The sequence below is a fragment of the Rattus norvegicus genome, chromosome 13 (assembly GCF_021556685.1).
Source record: "Rattus norvegicus strain SHRSP/BbbUtx chromosome 13, alternate assembly SHRSP_T2T, whole genome shotgun sequence".
In the NCBI taxonomy this organism is placed as follows: domain Eukaryota; kingdom Metazoa; phylum Chordata; class Mammalia; order Rodentia; family Muridae; genus Rattus; species Rattus norvegicus.
The window spans coordinates 106,137,572-106,156,583 of record NC_141546.1 but is presented as its reverse complement, the minus strand read 5'-3'; the positions used below and the strand labels follow the sequence as shown (position 1 = coordinate 106,156,583).

Sequence of the window (19,012 nt, the reverse complement as noted above, 5' to 3'; positions counted from 1 at the left end):
TTCACTGGTGCAAATGGCCCTTTTTGTTGACTTTATTCATTTATGGAAGAATTTAAAAATCTAAAGCCAGAGAACAAGAAATTTATATTATGTAAAATTGTATTATATATATACATACATATGTATATATACACACATATTAGAGAATCTTGGTTGTGTTGAAACAATGTTATCAAATGGCTAACAGAGCTATCTGAGCAGAAAATATTTTTTGCTGGCTCTCAGGGTCACTGTTCTTTGTTAAGTTACTGTTATCAACATGATACTCTATAAACAATATCCCATTGTATAACTACAGAGCACTACATGACTGAGAATAAACAAATCATAATTTCCTCATTGATGTGTGGATGTATGAGATTTGATGAGACCCTCACTTTCAGAAACAAAATGCAGGAGTCATATATTGGGAAAAGTTTGGGTCATTTCAGCATGGACTAGGAATTAGATAATATGAAAGTTTCAAAACAGGGATTCTCAGGGCAGCCCTGGCCATCTTGAAATTCATTCAGACCAGACTGACCGTGAACTCAGAGATCTGCATGGCTCTGCCTCGCAAACCCTGGGACTAAAGGTATAGGCCACCATGCCCAGCCGTCTATATTTTTTTTTACTCCAACTTCTGGAATGTTCTCCTTTGCAGAGCACACCGAAGTATTCCGGAGTGAAGGATCATATCTCAGATTCATATGAAAGTATCTGCCAAAATTTTGGGTCGAGATATTAAAACATGAAGTAAAAAAAATGAAATTACTAGTATCAAGTATTAATAAATACCAAAGCTTCCTTTACTTTCTAGAACTTGAAAGTTTTCATACCAAGTAAGAAGCACCAGAAATAAAATGCAGTTCCAGCCCCAGCTCAGCAGGAGGGAACTCCCCCTCCAGCCAACACCAGCCCCTCGTCAGACACCTCCATTTGTTGTCCCTGAGTCTTTTAAGTAGAAATGGCACCTTCTCAACTTTACCAGCCTGGATACAAAGGACTGCCTTTGGGACCCTCACAGGCTTTGGTTAGCATCACAGTTAAGATGGGACAGAGCAGAACAGTACTGAGGAGGCCGGTAGGCACAGCAGTAGTAACTGCCTGTCACTCAAGAGCACGGTCACTGCTTCAGGTTTTCCTTTTCCTTGAGGAGAACAGAGAGACCTGGGAGAAGAAATCAGGAGTAGTCCTCTGAGGACTTCTCGGAACCTCCCTCTAGGCAAATCAAGCCCCACAAGAACCTCAGGCAGGAGACTTGGCAAGCTCCGGTCCACTCAACATTTCCTCCCAACTGTGGGCTTGTTTGTTTCAAAGCCTTAACAGCTCTTGGTGTCCCATCCAAAGCATCCCAAACCCACTGAGTCGAAGTGAACCCCCGTCACAACACAGGTCACTTTGGACCTCTATCCAAAGTTTGGCAAATGAGTGGACTTCTCGGTATCTTCCAATAGAAGATGTTTAAGATGTTTTTATTTAGAAGAGGTTATACTATTGAGCCAGTCAGCTCCTTCATCCCGGCAGCAATGGCTAAGAGGAATGTGCCATCCTCTCATCCTCCATCCAGACCCCAGCGAGGCAACCCAAAGCACATCATTCAAAAAGAATATCCGTGCCGTAGACTCAGCACTCAAGAGGCTGGAACAGCCAAAATAGGGAGGCCCTGCCCTGAAGAGGAGAGGGAGGAAGGCAGAGGGGAATAGACGTAGACTTTCCACTGAACCGGACTACATGCAGTACCTAGTGACTTTCCTCCCGTTGCATTTTATTTAGACTATAAGGTTCACTTGTGTTTTCTGGATATGCATTGGGTGCTGGGGACATTTTGCTTACCCTCTTCCCCTGAACCCTACTTCTATCCTAGATTGTGCGGGCCACCTGGCCTTGCAAATCTTTCACAGGTGACCCACTCATATACCATCAGAGCATGAGGCTGCAGGAGACTACTCTGAACTGGTTTGCTCAGGCACTTCCTAGGGAAGCTGGAGAGCAGGTGTGAACAGAAGGATCCCTAGACTTCAGCAGCAGGGTTTGCAAGCCTCCAAGCCCTGACTCTGGACTGGCCACACACCATGTGATGACACTGCAGGATGGGAGTTAGGGTCATCCTGCCTACCCCTAGCTAACTTTCTAGGAGAGCAGCCTCGGCCTTAGTGAATGGAGATGCAGACATTGGCCCTGCCCTGTCATAGTCCAGCATTCAAGGACTCAGGCAAGAACACGCCCACATCAGAGGGATCAGAGTTAAGGCAAACAAAAGCAGGGAGACCCTTGGGAGACTCGGTTTTTTTTTGTTTGTTTTTTTTTTGTTTTTGTTTTTGTTTTTTTTTTTCCACTCTCTAACTGAACAGTGGATTGAAGAGTCTCTATGGACCCCACTAGCTGTCCTGGGCCTGAGGCTGTGGGTCCCCTGCAGTGAATGTCATCTGGTTACTAGTAAAGGTGCCCTGACTGGATAAGGTGAATGGCATCCCGGAAGTTGGGATATGTATGCCGGCCTTGCAAAAGAGGGAAAAGACACTTGTTCCTTGTTCCAGACAGAGGAGACAGAGAAGAACTTGCTCCAACACCAGACCTTTTTTCTATGTCAGGCTGGCAAGTGGAGACCTTTTGGGGGAGAAACAGTGCTCAAGTCCCAACTCTACCCCGTAGCCAAGCAGGTGTGCTCAATTAGTTGACTCCGTGGTCTAGCAGTGCTGCGTGATGGGTCTCCCAGTCGGGTTAGGTGGGGAGGTTCCGGCACCGGCGACCCAGCCACCCAGCCACCGGCCCATCATTCCCTCCTGAGGGTGACTGCCCAGGGTGGTCAGTCGGCCTGGGGCGCCCTGAACTCCGGCATGCTCCAGGTGCGCGGCGGGGGTGGCGCGTCGCGCTCCACGTCCTCCGAGATGGTCCGGATGTCACTGGCGAAGGGCGCGATGCGAGCGCGGGTCTTAAAAGACGACAGGCTGCCGCGGGGCCTCAAGCTCCACTGACGAGTCAGCTTATGGGCCTCCTCCTCCTGCTTCATCTTCTCCAGGGCCTCCTGCAACACAGAGCGGAACAGCCGCGCCACCTCCTGCACCTCGGGCTCTCGTTCCGCCAGCAGCTGTCGGAACCTGGGGCACACATGATACAACGGGCTGAGCATCTCACCTGCCAGCAACTCCCAACCTTGTTCTTGTCCCAGTCAATCCTGAGCTCAAAACTCAGTTCTGTTCACCTCAGAGCCTCAATTCTCCCATCTGTAACAGGTAGCGCCTGCCTTTTCACAAGGTACGTGCTCATGTGGAAGGAGCCTGAAGCCAACACAAGGCTGATGGGGACAGAGTCTTCAGAGGTATGCGCTGCACCCGCAGCCTGGCTCACCCCTCTGCGGGTTCCACCTGCCCCACCCGCTGTTTACTCTGAACTGCCGGTCTGCAATATCATTGTGTGTAATCATGGAGTCACCCCCACCCCACCCACTGCCCCAGCTCCGAATCTCTTCAGGGGATGAACAAGCTCTGCTTTTCCACAGCTCCTGCTCCTGCTCAAGAAGGCCAGCAGTGGCTTCCTTGGTCCTTGTGTGTCTCCTTAACTGTTTCCTCTCCCTAGTTTTCTCTCTAGAGCTGGACCCATCCATTTGGTCCTTTCTTTCCCCTGCCCTATTGTGAGCCAGTGCTTGGCAGAGGCTGGCAGGAAGGCCAGGAGGAAGCATGGCCTCTAACCCTGTGCCTCCTCACTGTGGGTTTAGCCGGCCAGGTCAGGTACCTCCTGCCCTCAGCTCAGGACTCTGCTCTGTCTTCTGAAGTAAATGCCTTCAAGGCCTCCATCGTCAATAGAATCAGAAGAATGAGAGAACTTGGTCTGAAGAAAGGCAGCCAGCACGAAGACTACAAAAACCAGAGAGGGGAAATAGGGGCAAAGTCCTCCTTTCAAGGGAATTTCAGAGAGAACGCACAGGAGGGGCAAGTGTTGGGGGCTATTGGAGGAGTTGGGGTCAAAGAGTTCACTTGTAAATTTGTTCTTTACAAACAGAAGGCTGACATGGAACTTCTGTACATTTGGAATCATTCCCGAGTTTGTGCTGACTTCACCAGCTTCGTGGGGACAGATGTAGGGTCCACAGCCTCAGGAATGGAGGTTTAAGTTCTGTCCTGTGTTGCACCAAGCTTTACACACTTGGCGCCCTGGGCTGTCTCACACCTGCTGAGCTTGCCTGTCCTCTCTTCCCCACGCACACTCTCACACCTTGAGCTGACCAGTGTCAAAGCTGACTGAAACAATAATTAAGGCACCAGTTTCGGAGAGATTGCCTGGGACAGGTCCTAAGGAAGGAACACTGAGGCTGAAGCAGCAGGATTGCTGTGAATTTGAGACCAGCCTAGGCTACAATAGTGAGTTCTAGGATAGCCTGGGCTAAAAGAAGAGGAAGAAGAATGAAATGCAGCAGGAGAAGTTGGCGACATGGAAGATAAACATATGACAAATGAGCCGTTGTTGACATGCAGCTTGCCAGCAACAGGAAGAACACAGAATTTACAGGCTTTGAGTCCCACCCAGCCCAGCCCGAGGGCCTCCAGAATCTCCCTCCATCCCCAGATGAAACCTCCTCAGGTCCGATTTGCCTTCTGAGTTCCTTTTCCTGCCTCATCCCATCTAATGTATTTCTGGGCCACTCATGCCATCCGACTCTGATCCTAGTAGCCTCAGGCACCAGCAACTATAGTCACCTGGAGACTATAGGGTCACAGTTGGTCCCCAGCCCGATGCCAGAGTTACCTGAGGATGGCAGGCCCACAGTAGGATGGGTGGATCTTGGCACATACATCCTCCAGCTGCAGCCGCTCACCAGGGCTGATGTCATAGGTGGGTCTGGGCGCGCTGGCCAGCCAGCTGTAGTCCACACCCGTGCAGATCTTCCTAACCGCACTGCGACGCTCCCTCTGTTGCCGCTCCACCTCTCTCATCTGCCCGGCCAGCTCCATCATGAGTGTCTCCAGCACCATCTCTGCCGGGCTCCGGGCTGAGAGCCGGGGAGGGGTGTCGTTCCACCGGAGCCATGGGATGAGGGACATGGCCCCCCAGGCCCTTCTGAGACAGAGAAGGAGTGTGCCCCTTGTCAGCAAGGAAGGAACCCAAGACACCAAGAAAGAGAGAGGAGAGTTGGGCCCCAGCTGAAAAATCCCACCCCTTACAGCGTGAGGCCTCGTGTAGGTCACAGCCTCTTTGAGTAAAATTCTTTTTCAAGATTGATTTATTTATTTTATGTATATGAGTACACTATCGATGTCTTCAGACACACCAGAAGAGGACATCGGATCCCATTACAGATGGTTTGTGAGCCACCATGTGGTTGCTGGGAATTGAACTCAGGACCTCTGGAAGAGCAGTCAATGCTCTAACCACTGAGCCATCTCTCCAGCCCTTGAGTAAAATTCTTAATTATGGAAAACAAAATGGGGCCTTTTGAGGAGCAGCATGTGAATAAACTTGGCTCACCATGAGCATTACATCGAGGTAAGGTATGCAGCCATTGTGATAAGAACCCTGAAAGCATCGTGGTGGTCGAACCCAGAGAAATTGCTCCCCAAACCTCACTAACCATAAACAAAGCAGGAAACAGGACATGTACATGAGCACAATAATACCCCGTAATCTGTTGGGGAAGGTACACACAACACATACAGAGCAAACAACACAACATACATATCCACACAACGTGCATGGCACCCACAACACACACACACACACACACACACCCTTAGATACTTATATCCCATGCCAGTCCAACAAGAAAACACTGTTTCGAATGCCTCCAGCCTAAGCATGATACACTTAGAAACATGTGGGGTAACATTACCCCAATAAACCATCTGGCCCATCATTCATAATTCATTAATCCAGTACACGTTAGCCAAGTTCAGTCGAGGGAGGCTAACATGAAAGTATCCGGGGTCCCTGCTCTCAGGATGACTGGCACAGAGCACACCCTGTTTCTGTGAGGAGGGGGTGAACATTAGACCATGAAGGGGGTCAGAGGAGGAGTTGTGGACAAACAGGGTTAGAGTGGGGACAGACGTCACACACAGAGACAGACAGAGACAGTAGCCTGGGTAGAAGACGCAGCCTCCGTCCTGGGTGTTACACAGGGCTGCATGAGCAGGAGACCAGGCGAAAACCAACTCCAAATTGATCAGACCAGAAATTCTACAACTATGAGAGAAAAAAAGTTGGGACACGCTTCAGATCCAAGCACACCAAGGCCCTTCTCAGGGGGGATCTAGTTACTCGGAATAAGGACATCGATTTGCAAATGGAACCCAGTGAGACTTAAAAAGCTTCTGCACAGCAAAGAAAAGTTAACAGGAGGAGGAGCCCACAGGACAGGAGAAAAGCTCTGGCGGCTGCACACGTGACATAGAATTGATATCCAGACTATACGAAGAGTCTAAAAACAACAGGACACCCAATAACAGAGTCAGTAAGAGGGCTGATGATCGATGAGGTACAAACGGCCAGTGAACGGGAAGCGTCGAGTCTCCCTAGAGTGGAGACCCAAGCTGGCCTGTAGAGGCAGAAGTTTTTCGGGGGCTAAGGTTGGGTGGGCCTCCTGAGCCCTGAGCTCTGTGAACCCGAACCTTCTGTGGCCAAGCTCTGGGGTCTCACTAGAAAGGGGAAAAGCCTGTCTCAGCTTTCTTCTCCCCACCCCCATGCTCCTCCTCACTGGCCCTGATCCAATGGTGGTAGGATTTCTGCTGCAGCTATTTCTGCCCCTGATGCCAGCTGCTCCCGGCAGAAGGCTCTAGGGGCAAGCCTGGGGCAAGCCCGATTAAGTTCTTAAGCCTACAGGATGGAGGGGCGGGGAGGGGGGAAAGGAAAGGACAGCTGCCAGCCAGGCAGACTCCAGGGACCAGACAGGCTGTGTGTGATCTGCCCTGGAAGATTGTGGCTCCCCCTCTCCTCAATGCCTGCCCCCTCTGGAGGCCGAATTCCCCTCACACTCTAGCTCACCACTGGAGCCAGTGATGGGGCCTTGGTGACCTCAGAGCCTGTCCTGGAGGCCTGCTCCCCACTCAGACAAGCGACATGCATGTGCATTCATACACACAAACCTGTAACTCCAGCACACAGCAAAAACAATTGCTTTCTCAATTTTTCGGTATTTGTTTTACTTCCTTCCAACTTCCCGGCATGTCAGCACATGGGATTCTCCACCAGCAGGCACAGGCAGTATGCTGGGTCTCAGCAGTCCTGTGCCACGGGCCATGCCTTCTGCTGTTCTAGCTGTGGGGCTCCCTCAGAAGCCTATTCAAAGATTGGTGTGGTGGTGTAAGCTTGAGGTAACACTTGGCGTCTGAGTGGGGGGTCTCTAGCGAGAGCCATTGCAATGCTTCCACAGGAGACCGCACTTCTGGATGGAAGACACTCTGTCTTCAGTGTGTGCCCATCTGGGAGGACACCCAGATCATCTCATCCCTACTGAGAGCTCCCTGCCCCACCCCCCTGACCAGCCAGGCCTTAAACTGCTCATCTACACACAGGGTTGACATATGGGGCAGCACACTCCCCAGAATGTTTGTGACACACAAAAGAAGCTGTGTCCTATGCAACGCCTGGGGTCTGCCATCCCAGAACCTGGTACCCAGTCTGGAAGTGAGGGCTGCCTCTGCCTGCCAGGTGGCAGGGAAAATGGGCAGGATGCTGTCCTGCTTAGAGTGACACAGGGTGGGAAGAAATGAAAGTCAGTCAGGGTGATGCACTGAGGGTCCCAAGACTATAAAGAGCCCCAGTGTTCTTTACACTGGGTCTGTGAGAACCTTGAGGATATCCCTCTCTCTCTCTCTCAAGTCTGGGAAATGAGGCAAGATGGATGCTGAATTCAGTTGAAAGCTCCTCCCCTCTTCTCTCTCCTGGTCTCTTCTGCCACGGAGCACAGCCTCACCCTTCCTGGGTTCACAATCCCTTTAGCCTCAGACATGCTTGGTGGTCAGGCTGTCCCCCATCCCTCTGGTCAGTTGACTCTGATGAGGCATGCTTGTTGGTGTTCTGTCTAAGCTCCACCCCCACAGCCACCTTCGACAACCAGGTATGCTCCGCCCCACAGTTGCCTGGCAACAGCCAGCTGTGCCTGACTATAAAGGGGGCTGCTTGCCCTCTCCTCCTCCTCTTACTCTTCGTTCTTCGCTGTTCTTGCCCCATTCCCCCTCCCCTCCACGTGCCCATGGCCAACCGCCTTTCTGCTCTTCTACTCTTCTCTCATTAAACCTCTCCACGTGGAACCATGTCTGGTTGTGTTCTTTCCGGGCACCAGCCGAGATTCGAAACCCTAACAAATGCTGAGGCTGGTGAGGGAATACCAGCCATACCTGACACATCTAGCCTATGTCCAGATCAGTGGAGTCTCAGTTTCCCCACCTATAATGAGGTTACAAGTTCCTGTAAAACCAGATAAACATTGACAAAAGCTTCATGTGTCACAAGGCCAGTCTGCCTGTGGCTGTCACTGGCCCTTACTGCAGGGACTGTTCCCTGGGCTCCTAGGAGAATCAAGTGATGGACTTGTAAAACTTTGTTTCCATCTTTAACTTAAAATGTAACATTTAGGGTCTGGAGAGATAACTGCAGCTAAAAGCACTCAAAGCTCTTGCAGAGGACCAGCACCCACACCGTGACTCACAATTCTGGGGTGTCTGATGCCCCCTTCTGATTTCCACAGGCGCCAGCCACACATGTGGTGCACACACATATATGCAGGCAAAACGCTCATACACAAAATAAATCTAAAATATTTTAGTGTAGCATTTTTTCCGGGCATGAATGACCATCATACAACCATGAGTGTCCGGTTCACTTGTGACTTTACACAAATAATAGTCCCAACCCCTCAAAGTTGCGATTTGTAAAATATTGCATTCCCATTACTCTGAAACACTGGTGTTTATTAGCTATGCCACTAGATCTTGTCATCTAACCTGATTCTAGAAAAGTGCAGATATCACTGGGTCATAACCTGATTTTAGAGAGATTTTAGCAGCTACATTTCTACAAAGCTGGTTTTCACTAATTCAACCTTTGTGACTTTATGCAGAAACATTTTTCAGAAAACATGTTCTCAGACCTGCAAGACCTGTCTAGAGAACAGAAAGGAAAGCCTCTCCTGTGCACACCACAACCCAACCTGGTGCAAGTTTGACCCCAAGCTGGACCCTGGCCCCCCTAGGCCCTGTGATCTGGTGGCTGTGTAGGGAGAGCTGAGGAACTGATTGCAGGCCCCTGGGGTTTCGCTCTCCTCTCACTCCCCACCTCTCCCCTTTGTTGCACTGTCACCTCTGCGCACTCTCCGAGCCTCCGCTCTGGTCTATTTCTGAACATCCCTCAGGACAGTGACTTCTCACCTTAGAAACACTCAAAGCCTTCCCTGAGTCCCAAAGGCAAGAGGACTCTGGTTCCAGACAGTTAGAGGGGTCCACTGTGCTCACTAGTGCCACACCGTGAAGAGGACGCTATCCTTGATCCAAGAACCCTGACTTATTGGTCCAGAGGGACCCACACCCAGGGCAGCAGCTGAGGATCCCCTTGTATAGCGGGGCTTCCACGGTTCAGCTGAATATCTGCAGGCTAGGGAGGGCTCTGTTCCTGGGGACCCTAGGGCTTCAGGTCACTTGACCCAGGCTGTCCCGGAGCAGAGGTCACCTCTTGGAGCAGGCTGTATCAGCTGAGCCCAGACCCTGGGGCCTGGCAGAGGCCCAGAAAGCACATGTAGCTGCTCATCTCTCTGACTAATTCTGCTTTTCTCAGGGCCAAGGTCAACTTCACAAGCTACAAGATCACCTTGTTTCTTTTTGGCATTAGAAAAATTATCCATAATTCACCAAGACTCCAGGGACCAGACAGGCTGTATGTGACCTGCTCTGGAACCCGCCTGACCTTGGGGTCTTTCACCTACCTGACGAAGACTGCTTATCCCTCAAACCAGTGTCTAAAAGTCAACTTCTCCCTGTAGCCTGGCCCTTGCTGTTCCCCACAGAGATAGAGTGGATCTCAGTCGCCATAAGACCCATCCTCCCAGCATCTGTAATGATGGGTGAATGGATGCCTGGGCAGTTGGGTATGCGGATGGATAGGTGAATCGGTGTGTGTGTGGTGGGTGGGTGGATTAGTGGGTGGGTGGGTGGATTAGTGGGTGGGTGGGTGGATTAGTGGGTGGGTGGGTAGGTTGGTAGATCAGTGGGTGGAAGGGTGGGTGGATTAGTTGGGGGAGGGTAGGTTAGTGGGTAGGTGAGTAGGTGAGTCAGTGGGTAGGTGGATCAGTGGGTGGATAGATCAGTGTATGGGTGGGTGGATCATGGGTGAGTGGGTGGGTGGATTAGTTAGTGAGTGGGTTGATAAGTAGGTGAATAGATCAGTGGGTAGGTGGATCAGTGGACGGATGGATGGGGGTGGGTGGATGAGTAGGTGGGTTGATGGGTGAATGAATGCATATATGGTTAGAGGGGTCTGTTGATAAGTAGTTGATAGGTGAGTAGAGAAGAGGTGGGTAGATGGGTGGACTGACGAGTTTCAGTCAGTTTTCTTCATACTGAGGCAGGCAAACTCAGATCTGACTGGTGGACAATCTCCACGAAGCACCCCTTCATCTCGATGTCATAATGAGACCATCTCCACTGCACCCTCCCCCCCCCACCCAGGTCCCCTCCCTAGTGTCTTATTGGACCTCAGAGGCTGCGCCATTGTGGAGGGGTCCACACGTTTCCTGGTCACTGCTGTGTGTCTAGCCTTGACTCTGCATCTCAGAGGTGCTAAAGTTGTATTTCTCAGGTGGGTGGCCCCTCTAATTTGAGATTTGCTTTCTCCCCTTGCCTGTGTCCCCTGCACAGCACAAGGGAAGAGTCCAAGGCTGGTTCTCTCAGATGCTTGCTCTGCCCAGAGTGGACAACAGCTGTGGCTTCCTATAAGTTTATGAACCAGGATGGGCCCCTTTAAGATCGTGCCCAAGTCTGCTCATCTTTGACCAGTGAAGACTGAGGGGGTCTTGCATGGCTTACTTTCTGGTTCCCAGGTGGCTCATAGCCAACGGTGGCTGACTCCTAAAGGGCTAGCTGTCCACTGTAAGTGCAGGAAGCTGCCACTTCTGGGGACACCCTCCTCTTACCTGAGGTCCACCTCCTTCAGGGACAACGGCACTATCACTGTAGGGTTCCTGCGTTCTGCTCCACACTGCAGGAGAAGAGAGCCTTGATATCTTCTAGGGCAAGTAGAAAGTTGAGCGGCAAACTGGTAGAAGTTGAAGGGTGAGCGCCATCCTCAGCCTCCCTCCACCTCTCCTACTGCTGGCTGCCTCCTGCGCTTTCTGCTGCTCTTCCTCTCTGAGGAGTTGTCCTGGAGGCACCAACTGGAGGAGGGACCCAGCTGGGCTGGTGTTTGTGGAGTGTGTATGTGTGTCCCCAGAGCTCCCTGCAGAACCTGGAGGCAGGCCAGCTGCGGTTGTCATGGAGACCCACCTAAGCCTCTTGGCCCAGCAGTATTAGCCGGTGAGGGAGGGCTGGCCTGACACAGAGAGCTCGGTATTCCCAGAAGGCATCTGAACCCTTACTCTCTCCGCACTATCCAGTTTGACGCTACTAACTCATCAGACTCTCTGTGAGTCTGCTATCGGCCGATGCTTCTAGCTGCCTGTTGTATGGTTCCTGAAGGCAAAATACTCTTTCATCCAGGAGAGCATTATTCTGAGCATCAGGAGCCCATGAACTTGTCTCCACCTTTCTCTCTCCCTTACCTGCCACCCCTTCTGTCTTTCCTTCCCTTACAGCACGCACAGGCACAGAAGGCTCGGGCAGGTCCATGAAGAAGAGAGACAGTGAGTGGGTCCTGGAAAGTCCAAGTGATGTCAGAGACTACCAGGCCTCCTGCTGTGCCTGCCCCTCACTGCACTCACCACTGGGTCCCTGCCTTTCTGCTCTCTGGACACCACACATAGTAGACCAATAGTAGTCCTGTTTGCAGACCAATAGTAGTCCTGTTTGTGTCTCACAGGAGTGAGGAGACACTGAGAAAGGAATGATATTCCATGAAGGAGCATCGATCTGTCAGATCCTGGGGCCTGTATGCTGGACCAGCAGCCCGCACTGTACAGATCTTAGGGTATGCTGGGCCAGCACCAGGGGAGGGAATGGCTTCGAACGCATCTCATACAATCATGTTAAAAATGAAGCAGGAAGCACAGCAGGGAGGATATAAGCCATGCCAGGCTGCTCAGCTATGGCCGCCCTCCTGCTTGCAAATTTGAGGTTTTCGGTGGGGGACACAGTGTGCAGATTCTTCTGCCTTCCTGCCTCTGGCAGAGGCCGCAGGGTCTCCTGTCAGGAGCTGGGTCTTATGGTCAGACACTTCTCTTGGCAAGTTCACATCATGACAGTCCTAACAGGTGAAAGGATGGGTTAGGGACCTTATGACGGTTCCCAGGTGGCCTCCGTCCAGCACCAGCTACAGCCAGAGCAATCTGAGGCAAGTGTCAGGACAAGAGTGGCTGTCTTAGTTAGGGTCTTACTGCTGTGAGCAGACACCATGACCAAGGCAACTCTTATAAGGACAACATTTACTTGGGGCTGGCTTACAGGTTCAGAGGTTCAGTCCATTATCAACAAGGTGGGAACATGGCAGCATCCAGGCAGGCGTGGTGCAGGAGGAGCTGAGAGCTCTACTTCTTCATCTGAAGGCCGCTAGGAGAAGACAGGCTTCCAGGCAGCTGGGACTAGGGTCTTAAAGTCCATACCTTAAGTGACACACTTCCTCTAACAAGGCCACACCCACTCCAACAAGGCCACACCTCCTAATAGTGCCAATACCTGGGCCAAGCACATTCAAACCATCGCTTGACCAACTGATAGCACCCTTCCCACGGGTTAGCTAGGTGTCTTGCCTTGGACCAGGAGCAAGGCCAGGACCATTCTTTCTGGGAACCTTTCACAGACTGGAGGGTAGCCAGAGCTCTCATCCTGGAAACACTGAGTGTATGCCTGACCAGCCCCTTCTGAACTCCCTTAACTGAAGCTCCACTTGAACACTTTCCACCAGATGAAGATGAAGGCAGGGAAAGCAGGCCATCTCCTGTACCCGCCAGGGCTTCCAGCTTGGGGTGACTGGTGTGCAGACATCTGCAGAGGTCCAGGGACACCTTGGCGAGGAGGTCTACCTAGGGTCCCCTTCTCTCAACACCTCCTATTCCCTTGTCCCCAGGCTGCAGTGCTGAGAATCCACAAGCACAGAGCTGTAAAGGTCTTTTATTCCCATACCTGCTGGAGTCATGGCATCAGAAGGGGCTGGGAACTTCCTCACACAGCACACAGCAGGCAAATTCACAGTCAGGACCACATCCTCTGCTCTAAACCACTCATGCCCACTGCACCCCTGTGGCCTCAGAAAATCCTACAAACCTCTGGGCACAATCATGACAGTCAGTCTCACTGAGAGAACCAGACATATCCCCTGTTCTCTGAGGGAGGGGGAAGAGGCTGTGTGCCCCTGCATCCCCAGTTCTGTGATGGAGGGAAGCTGCAGGCTGTGCCCCTGTCTGTGCAGTGTGGAATTCTGGGTTACATTCTGAGTCCCAAATGGCTCCGGGCCCAAGCATGGCAAGGCACTAGTGCTGACCCATGGAAGGCTGCTATCGGTTGTTGCCCTGGCTCTTGTCTCAGATTGCTCTGCCCTTAGCTGGCCCTGGACGGAGGTCACCTGGGAACTGTAGAGGAGGTCCCTACCCATCCCTTTCACGTGTTAGGACATGCATGAGAGAAGAGGTATTTCCATAGACCTTAAAATAGTAGACCTTGCTGGGCTGAATGAGGATGGAGCCAGGACCCTGAGGGAGGGATTGAACTTGTGTCCTGGGGCTGAGGATAGAATGATGCCACTGTGCACTGAGACTAGGACCTGGCCCTCTGCAAAGTCTGCTGGAAGCTTCCAGATGTATCAGCAGAGGCCCCAGAGCTGGTTTTGTTTTAAGCCAGTGCACTTGGCTGTTTTCCAAAAGGCAAACCACCGTACCATCCCCCATCACACCCACGGCACGACCACGGCACGCAGAAGAAAGAGCAGAACTGACCATCAACCACAGGAAAAGCAGAGGGCTGTGGCCTGGCCCCCGGGCTCCAGTCGGACTGGAAAGAGAATTCACAAAGCAAAGTTTGGAGCTGTGATCCGATGCATTTCAGAAGCAGACTGTCCAGCCACGGAGGAGCTGCTCCAATGTTCCAGAGGTAGCAGCACTCCCATCTCTGCAGCCCAAGGACAGTTACGGCAAAGCACATCTCTAGCTTTGCCTTGGAAAAACCAACAGCACCCTGTGGTGGTCTGCATGCCAGGCCAGAACTGAGACTCGAGCCGGGTCTAATGGCTGGGATGGGAGCCACAACCTGGCCTCTCTGCCTCAGACACTGAGAGACACTGAGACCTGACCTGACCTGTGTCTCACTTCTGCTTGAGGCACGATCAGGAGACCAGAAGCTCAAGTCTTGTCCTGGATGAAGGAAATCCTTGCGCTCTGAAGGAATAGAGCAGCTTACTTGTGGGTGTAGCTGAGTCAAAATCCCTCTGGCAAACCTTTATCTCCAAAAAATATTTACATTATGATCCATTGTAGCAGCAAAATTACAGTAAGAAAGTAGCAACAAAAACAGTTTTATGGTTGAGGGTCACCACAACATGAGGAGCTCTATTTGGGTGGCAGCCTTAGGAAGGCTGAGAACCACTGATTAGGTGATGTCGAGCTTGTTTTTTTTCTTGGGAAACACCTCTTAATAAACATGTGGTGACAAAATGTTTGGTCTCTATAAAGGGACAAAAAAAGAAAGTTTGGACAAGAAAAAACTTGTACAAAACCAAAAAGAAGGAACTTGACCTCCCTGACTTATGATGTCACCAAAGCAGCATTAACAGGGGAAATCCAAACTCCTAATTCCTCAGCGCAGACCATGTGTCTCCATAATCCTGTATTTGCATAGGGTTTGCATACTCATGCATACATTTGCATAACACTTAGCAATTCTCAAAGTGTGAGGAGTGTGGGTGGATCCGTGTAGTCCCAGACTATCAAAGACAAAATTTTGGAACTCTGTTTCCTGCCCTCTGGTGGCTATCTCTGAGTTTAAGGTCCTATGTTCAATCTCCAGTGTCTTGGAGGTATTGCTGAAGTTTCCCTTCCTCTAGGATCTTAGTACAGAGACAGGGGTTGTTGTGAATGAATAGGGCAGGGTCCTCTTCAAAGGACCTCTCAGGACCCAAGTCTGGACTGGATAGCTGTTGTCTGGGCGACCCTGCAAAGATACTCTAAAGGGACTCTTGTATACCTCAACCTGTCAAACTAATGGACCCAACAAAACATGGTAATTTCTCCCAGGACTCTCATGTTGGGAGGGAAAAAATGGCCACAGCCAGTTGGCCTGTTGGAAAGAGATTCTACACAGTTCTCACAACTTGTCAATCCACCTTTCAGAATGAGACTGAAGCTCAGACAATGATGGGTCAGTGGAACTCGGGGCCACACCTTGGCTGGCATTGCTTAGATGTGATATCCTTGTCCCCTATTTAAACCTTGGCCTGCAGGATCCTGGAGACTGACTGGGATCCCTTTGTCCCTCTTCCCAATGTGACCATGTTGTAAGACCCCACAGTGGCCTTACCTCAGGAGCGCAACCCACAGAGCACTGATTGACAATGTGACCGCTGCAATAGCATTAGGGTTTAAAGTTTTTAATCCACGTTCATGGGGTTGCTCATCCGGGCAGGGAGAGTCAACCCCGAACCCAAAAAGCACACAACTTTTATTCATTACAGAGGGCAGACTTCAGCAACAGTGTTAGCTGGCCCATTCCCATTGGTGGTGCACAGGACAAAGGATCTGGTCAGGTATTGGCTGGCCTGCTCAAGGGGCTGTTCTTGGCTCAGTTGGTCACTTTCCTCATCCAGTCCTACACCTGGCCTTGGTGAATCACTGGGAAAGGGCTAAGTTGGTACATCCCTTAGAAGGGGGGGTGAACTGGGTGGTCAAGCAGGGTCAGGATGACATCTTGCCGTTGTTCTCAGAATTTACCACAGGGAGGGATAGGGGGGTCTTTCCCAGAACGGTATTTTGTTTTGTTTTGTTTTGTTTTGTCTTAATTAGCTTAGTCAGAATCTTGATCACCAAAACTTTATCATATCACTGGGCATCATGACGTCAGCTGTATCTCTCAGAAAGGTCACAAGTTTGTCATAGGCATCCTGACCCCCAGATGTATTTCTCAAAACCTCGTTTTTACAACTTTGTTTCTCATATCTATGAAAATTTATTTCTTCAACCACATTGAATGAATCTCCCTTTCTGCATCCCACTTGTCATTGGGCTTATTGAACACAAGTGGCTGGGCCTGACCTGGCCCTCAGATTGTGACCCCCAAAGTCTGATAACACTGTGGAGACTGAACCTATGGTAGGACCCTTTTCTGTATCTTTTGAGAAACGGGAATATCCTTGGCATACACCCTCTTTCTATCACCCTCATTGATCCTGGCCCTGAGCGTTGATGCCCACAGAGTCAACCAGAAGAAGACTCTGAGGAAGTCCCAGGGCCCCATCTTGCTTTGGCCCCACCCTTACCTCTCCCCTGCAATCCTGGTGTGCGTAGGGGAAATCCAGGCTCTGCCTTCAGCTCTCTCAAGTGGCTGGGAGCAGGCTGGCAAGGACAGGCTCAGAATTCCCTGTTGACCAGAGTTCCTCATCTATTTCTACTTAGCTGGCGCCAGGAAGGCGTGTGTCCCAAGTGCCCAATGCTGAAGCGTCAACTCTTGATTGGCTATGCTCCTCCTGGACACCCCAGTCCCTAGAGTCCCCCCAAGCTAGTAAACATGACAACGAAAACCAGTTGCCTTGTTACCTGGCTTCTGCTGGTGAAACCTTAACTGAGGATCAACTTTCTCCCACAGCCCTTGGTGGACTTCCCCTGCATTCCCCTGTCCCCTCCCTGGTGGACTCCTCCTCCTGTCTAAACTTCTTTCTGAGCAGACATTCTCCTCTGGAGAACTAAGGAGTCCTCTGTCCTTGTGAATCACATAGCCTGAACCGTCTAGGACAGTGGTTCTCAACTTCCCTAATGCTGTGGCCCTTTAATACAGTCCTCATGTGGTGGTGACCCCTCCTGTAAAATTATTTTTGTTGTACTTTCATAACTAATTTTGCTACTGTTATAAATTGTAGTGTAAGTCTCTGATATGCAGGATATCTGATACCCAACCTCCATGGGGTCATAACTTACAGGTTGAGAGACATCTGGCCTAGGGTCTCCAATGACATTGACCACAAGGCCACATTTCTCCAAGAGTACACACTGAGTCACTAAACCAACCCCCACATCAAGTATGTATCCTTCCACAGACGCTTGCAAAGTCTGTCACATGGGAGTTTAATTTGTATTTGATTTACGAAGTTCATGCTCATGCAAAAACTTAAAATGACGGTCTGGAGAACGATCATTAAATGTGCTAAGTCTGTACCAGCCTACGTTATGGGTGTAACTCCACTTTCACTTTACATGCATGAGAACATAGCTCATATGGAGACTGGACCTATGGTAGGACCCCTTTCTGTATCTATTGAGAAACGGGAATATCCTCAGCATACACCCTTTCTATCACCCTCATCAATCCTAGCCCTGAGCCTTGATGCCCACAGAATGAACCAGAAGGAGACTCTGAGGAAGTCCCAGGGCCCCATCTTGCCTTGGCCCCACCCCTACCTCTCCCCTGCAATCCTGGTGTGCGTAGGGGAAGCCCATACATACCATAGCTAGTTAAACAACCAGCCCGGAGTTCACATGTAACATGTTGAGCTTTGATCTTTTACTATGTATTGTAATGGTAAGTACTCTGCTCCCAAGGCCTGGTTGCCCATAGGGATGAGAGAATCCATAAATACAATGTGACTTTCCTCCTTGATTTAAAACCATTAGTTAAATAAAGATGCCAACAGCCAATAGCTAGCAGAAGAGACATAGGCAGGGTTTGGGGTTGCTGGACTTGGGGTCCAAGGAGGAACACAGGAGAGAGAAGAAGGTGGAGAGAGGAGGAAGCTGCCATGGAGTAGGTGAATCATAAAAACATGGCCACGAGGGCCTAGCCAATTGGAGTAAGAGCTGCCCATGCGGGACATGGTAAATTATAACTCAGGGTGATTGATGGGAAATAGATTCTAATAGCTTAGAGGGTAGATATCTGCCAAGCTCTAGGGCTGATTAAGGCTTATTGTAATAATAAAAGTTGTATGTCCTTTACCTGTGAACCGAATGATCAAAGGTGAGGCAAAAACCTCTGTTTGAAATTAAATATTTTCTCCAACACAAGTGGTAATCTACAACACAATTACAGCAAGGCTGCCTGGTGCTTCAGTTGGCTCTGGGAACAGCTATAGAGTTCTACACTGAGCTTCTCTCTTTTGATTGGTCAAAGTCCATTAATCCTGTCAGATGGTCTCCTGCGGTTGACACCAGAGCAACAAGGCACAGATGCATGAAGAATAACGAAGAGCTCTCCAGATCCACCATGGAGGCTACGGTCAGAACATGGTCATAAGAACATCTCATGATGAACAATGCCTTGAGGAACTATGAGAGAGGCTCCAGGAAACAAGGCAGAGAGCAGTTTACCTCAGGTACACTGTGTTCCCTGGGTTGCTCTTGAACATGATTTCACACCCCAAGCTTGAAACATTTACATTTAATTTATAAGACACGTTTATTTCTTGTTGGATGTCTGATCATAGCTATAGAACCCAATCTGGTCTGTGTACCCCAACTCTGGATATGGCCTTCCACTTTGCCTTTGTGCTTTTCCTTTTATACTCTACTACCTGTAGGCAATTGTGTTTATGTTGGTCTGTCCTGAGAAAGTTCTGGGAGAGGGCTGTATAGGGGTAGTGCTGATGCTGTGGTCCTGTTCCCCGATTGGTCCTTGATCTGTCAGTAAAGAAGCCATGGGCCAATTTCTGGGTGGAAGGGATAGGCGGGACTTGGTCGCCTATGACTGATCCTAGGCAGGTG

The 19,012-nt window shown here is 50.4% G+C and overlaps 1 protein-coding gene across 2 annotated transcripts; it reads right to left on the bottom strand.

Annotated features, from left to right (window-relative positions):
* Positions 1-11,386, bottom strand: Rd3 (RD3 regulator of GUCY2D). Of its 2 annotated transcripts, none has more exons than NM_001428897.1 (3): positions 11,099-11,386; positions 4,726-5,037; positions 1-3,080 (listed from the first exon to the last, which is right to left on the bottom strand). In NM_001428897.1, exons 2-3 carry the CDS (start codon positions 5,019-5,021, stop codon positions 2,789-2,791), a joined length of 588 nt encoding a protein of 195 aa, NP_001415826.1. In that variant the 5' UTR covers positions 5,022-5,037; positions 11,099-11,386; the 3' UTR covers positions 1-2,788. The 2 variants fall into 2 exon arrangements, with proteins under 2 accessions (NP_001415826.1, XP_087437762.1); XM_087581636.1 differs by lacking the exon at positions 11,099-11,386 and adding an exon at positions 7,059-7,466 and having other exon boundaries at positions 1,428-3,080.
* Positions 11,387-19,012: the final 7,626 nt, after the last annotated feature.

What these genes read in the sequence shown, in the direction of transcription:
- Rd3 (NM_001428897.1), bottom strand. Translation starts at nt 5,021, where the DNA reads ATGTCCCTCATCCCATGGCTCCGGTGGAACGACACCCCTCCCCGGCTC. An exon ending in TGTGGGCCTGCCATCCTCAG is followed by an intron (nt 3,081 to 4,725) that starts GTAACTCTGGCA and finishes TGTGTGCCCCAG; the next exon opens with GTTCCGACAGCTGCTGGCGG.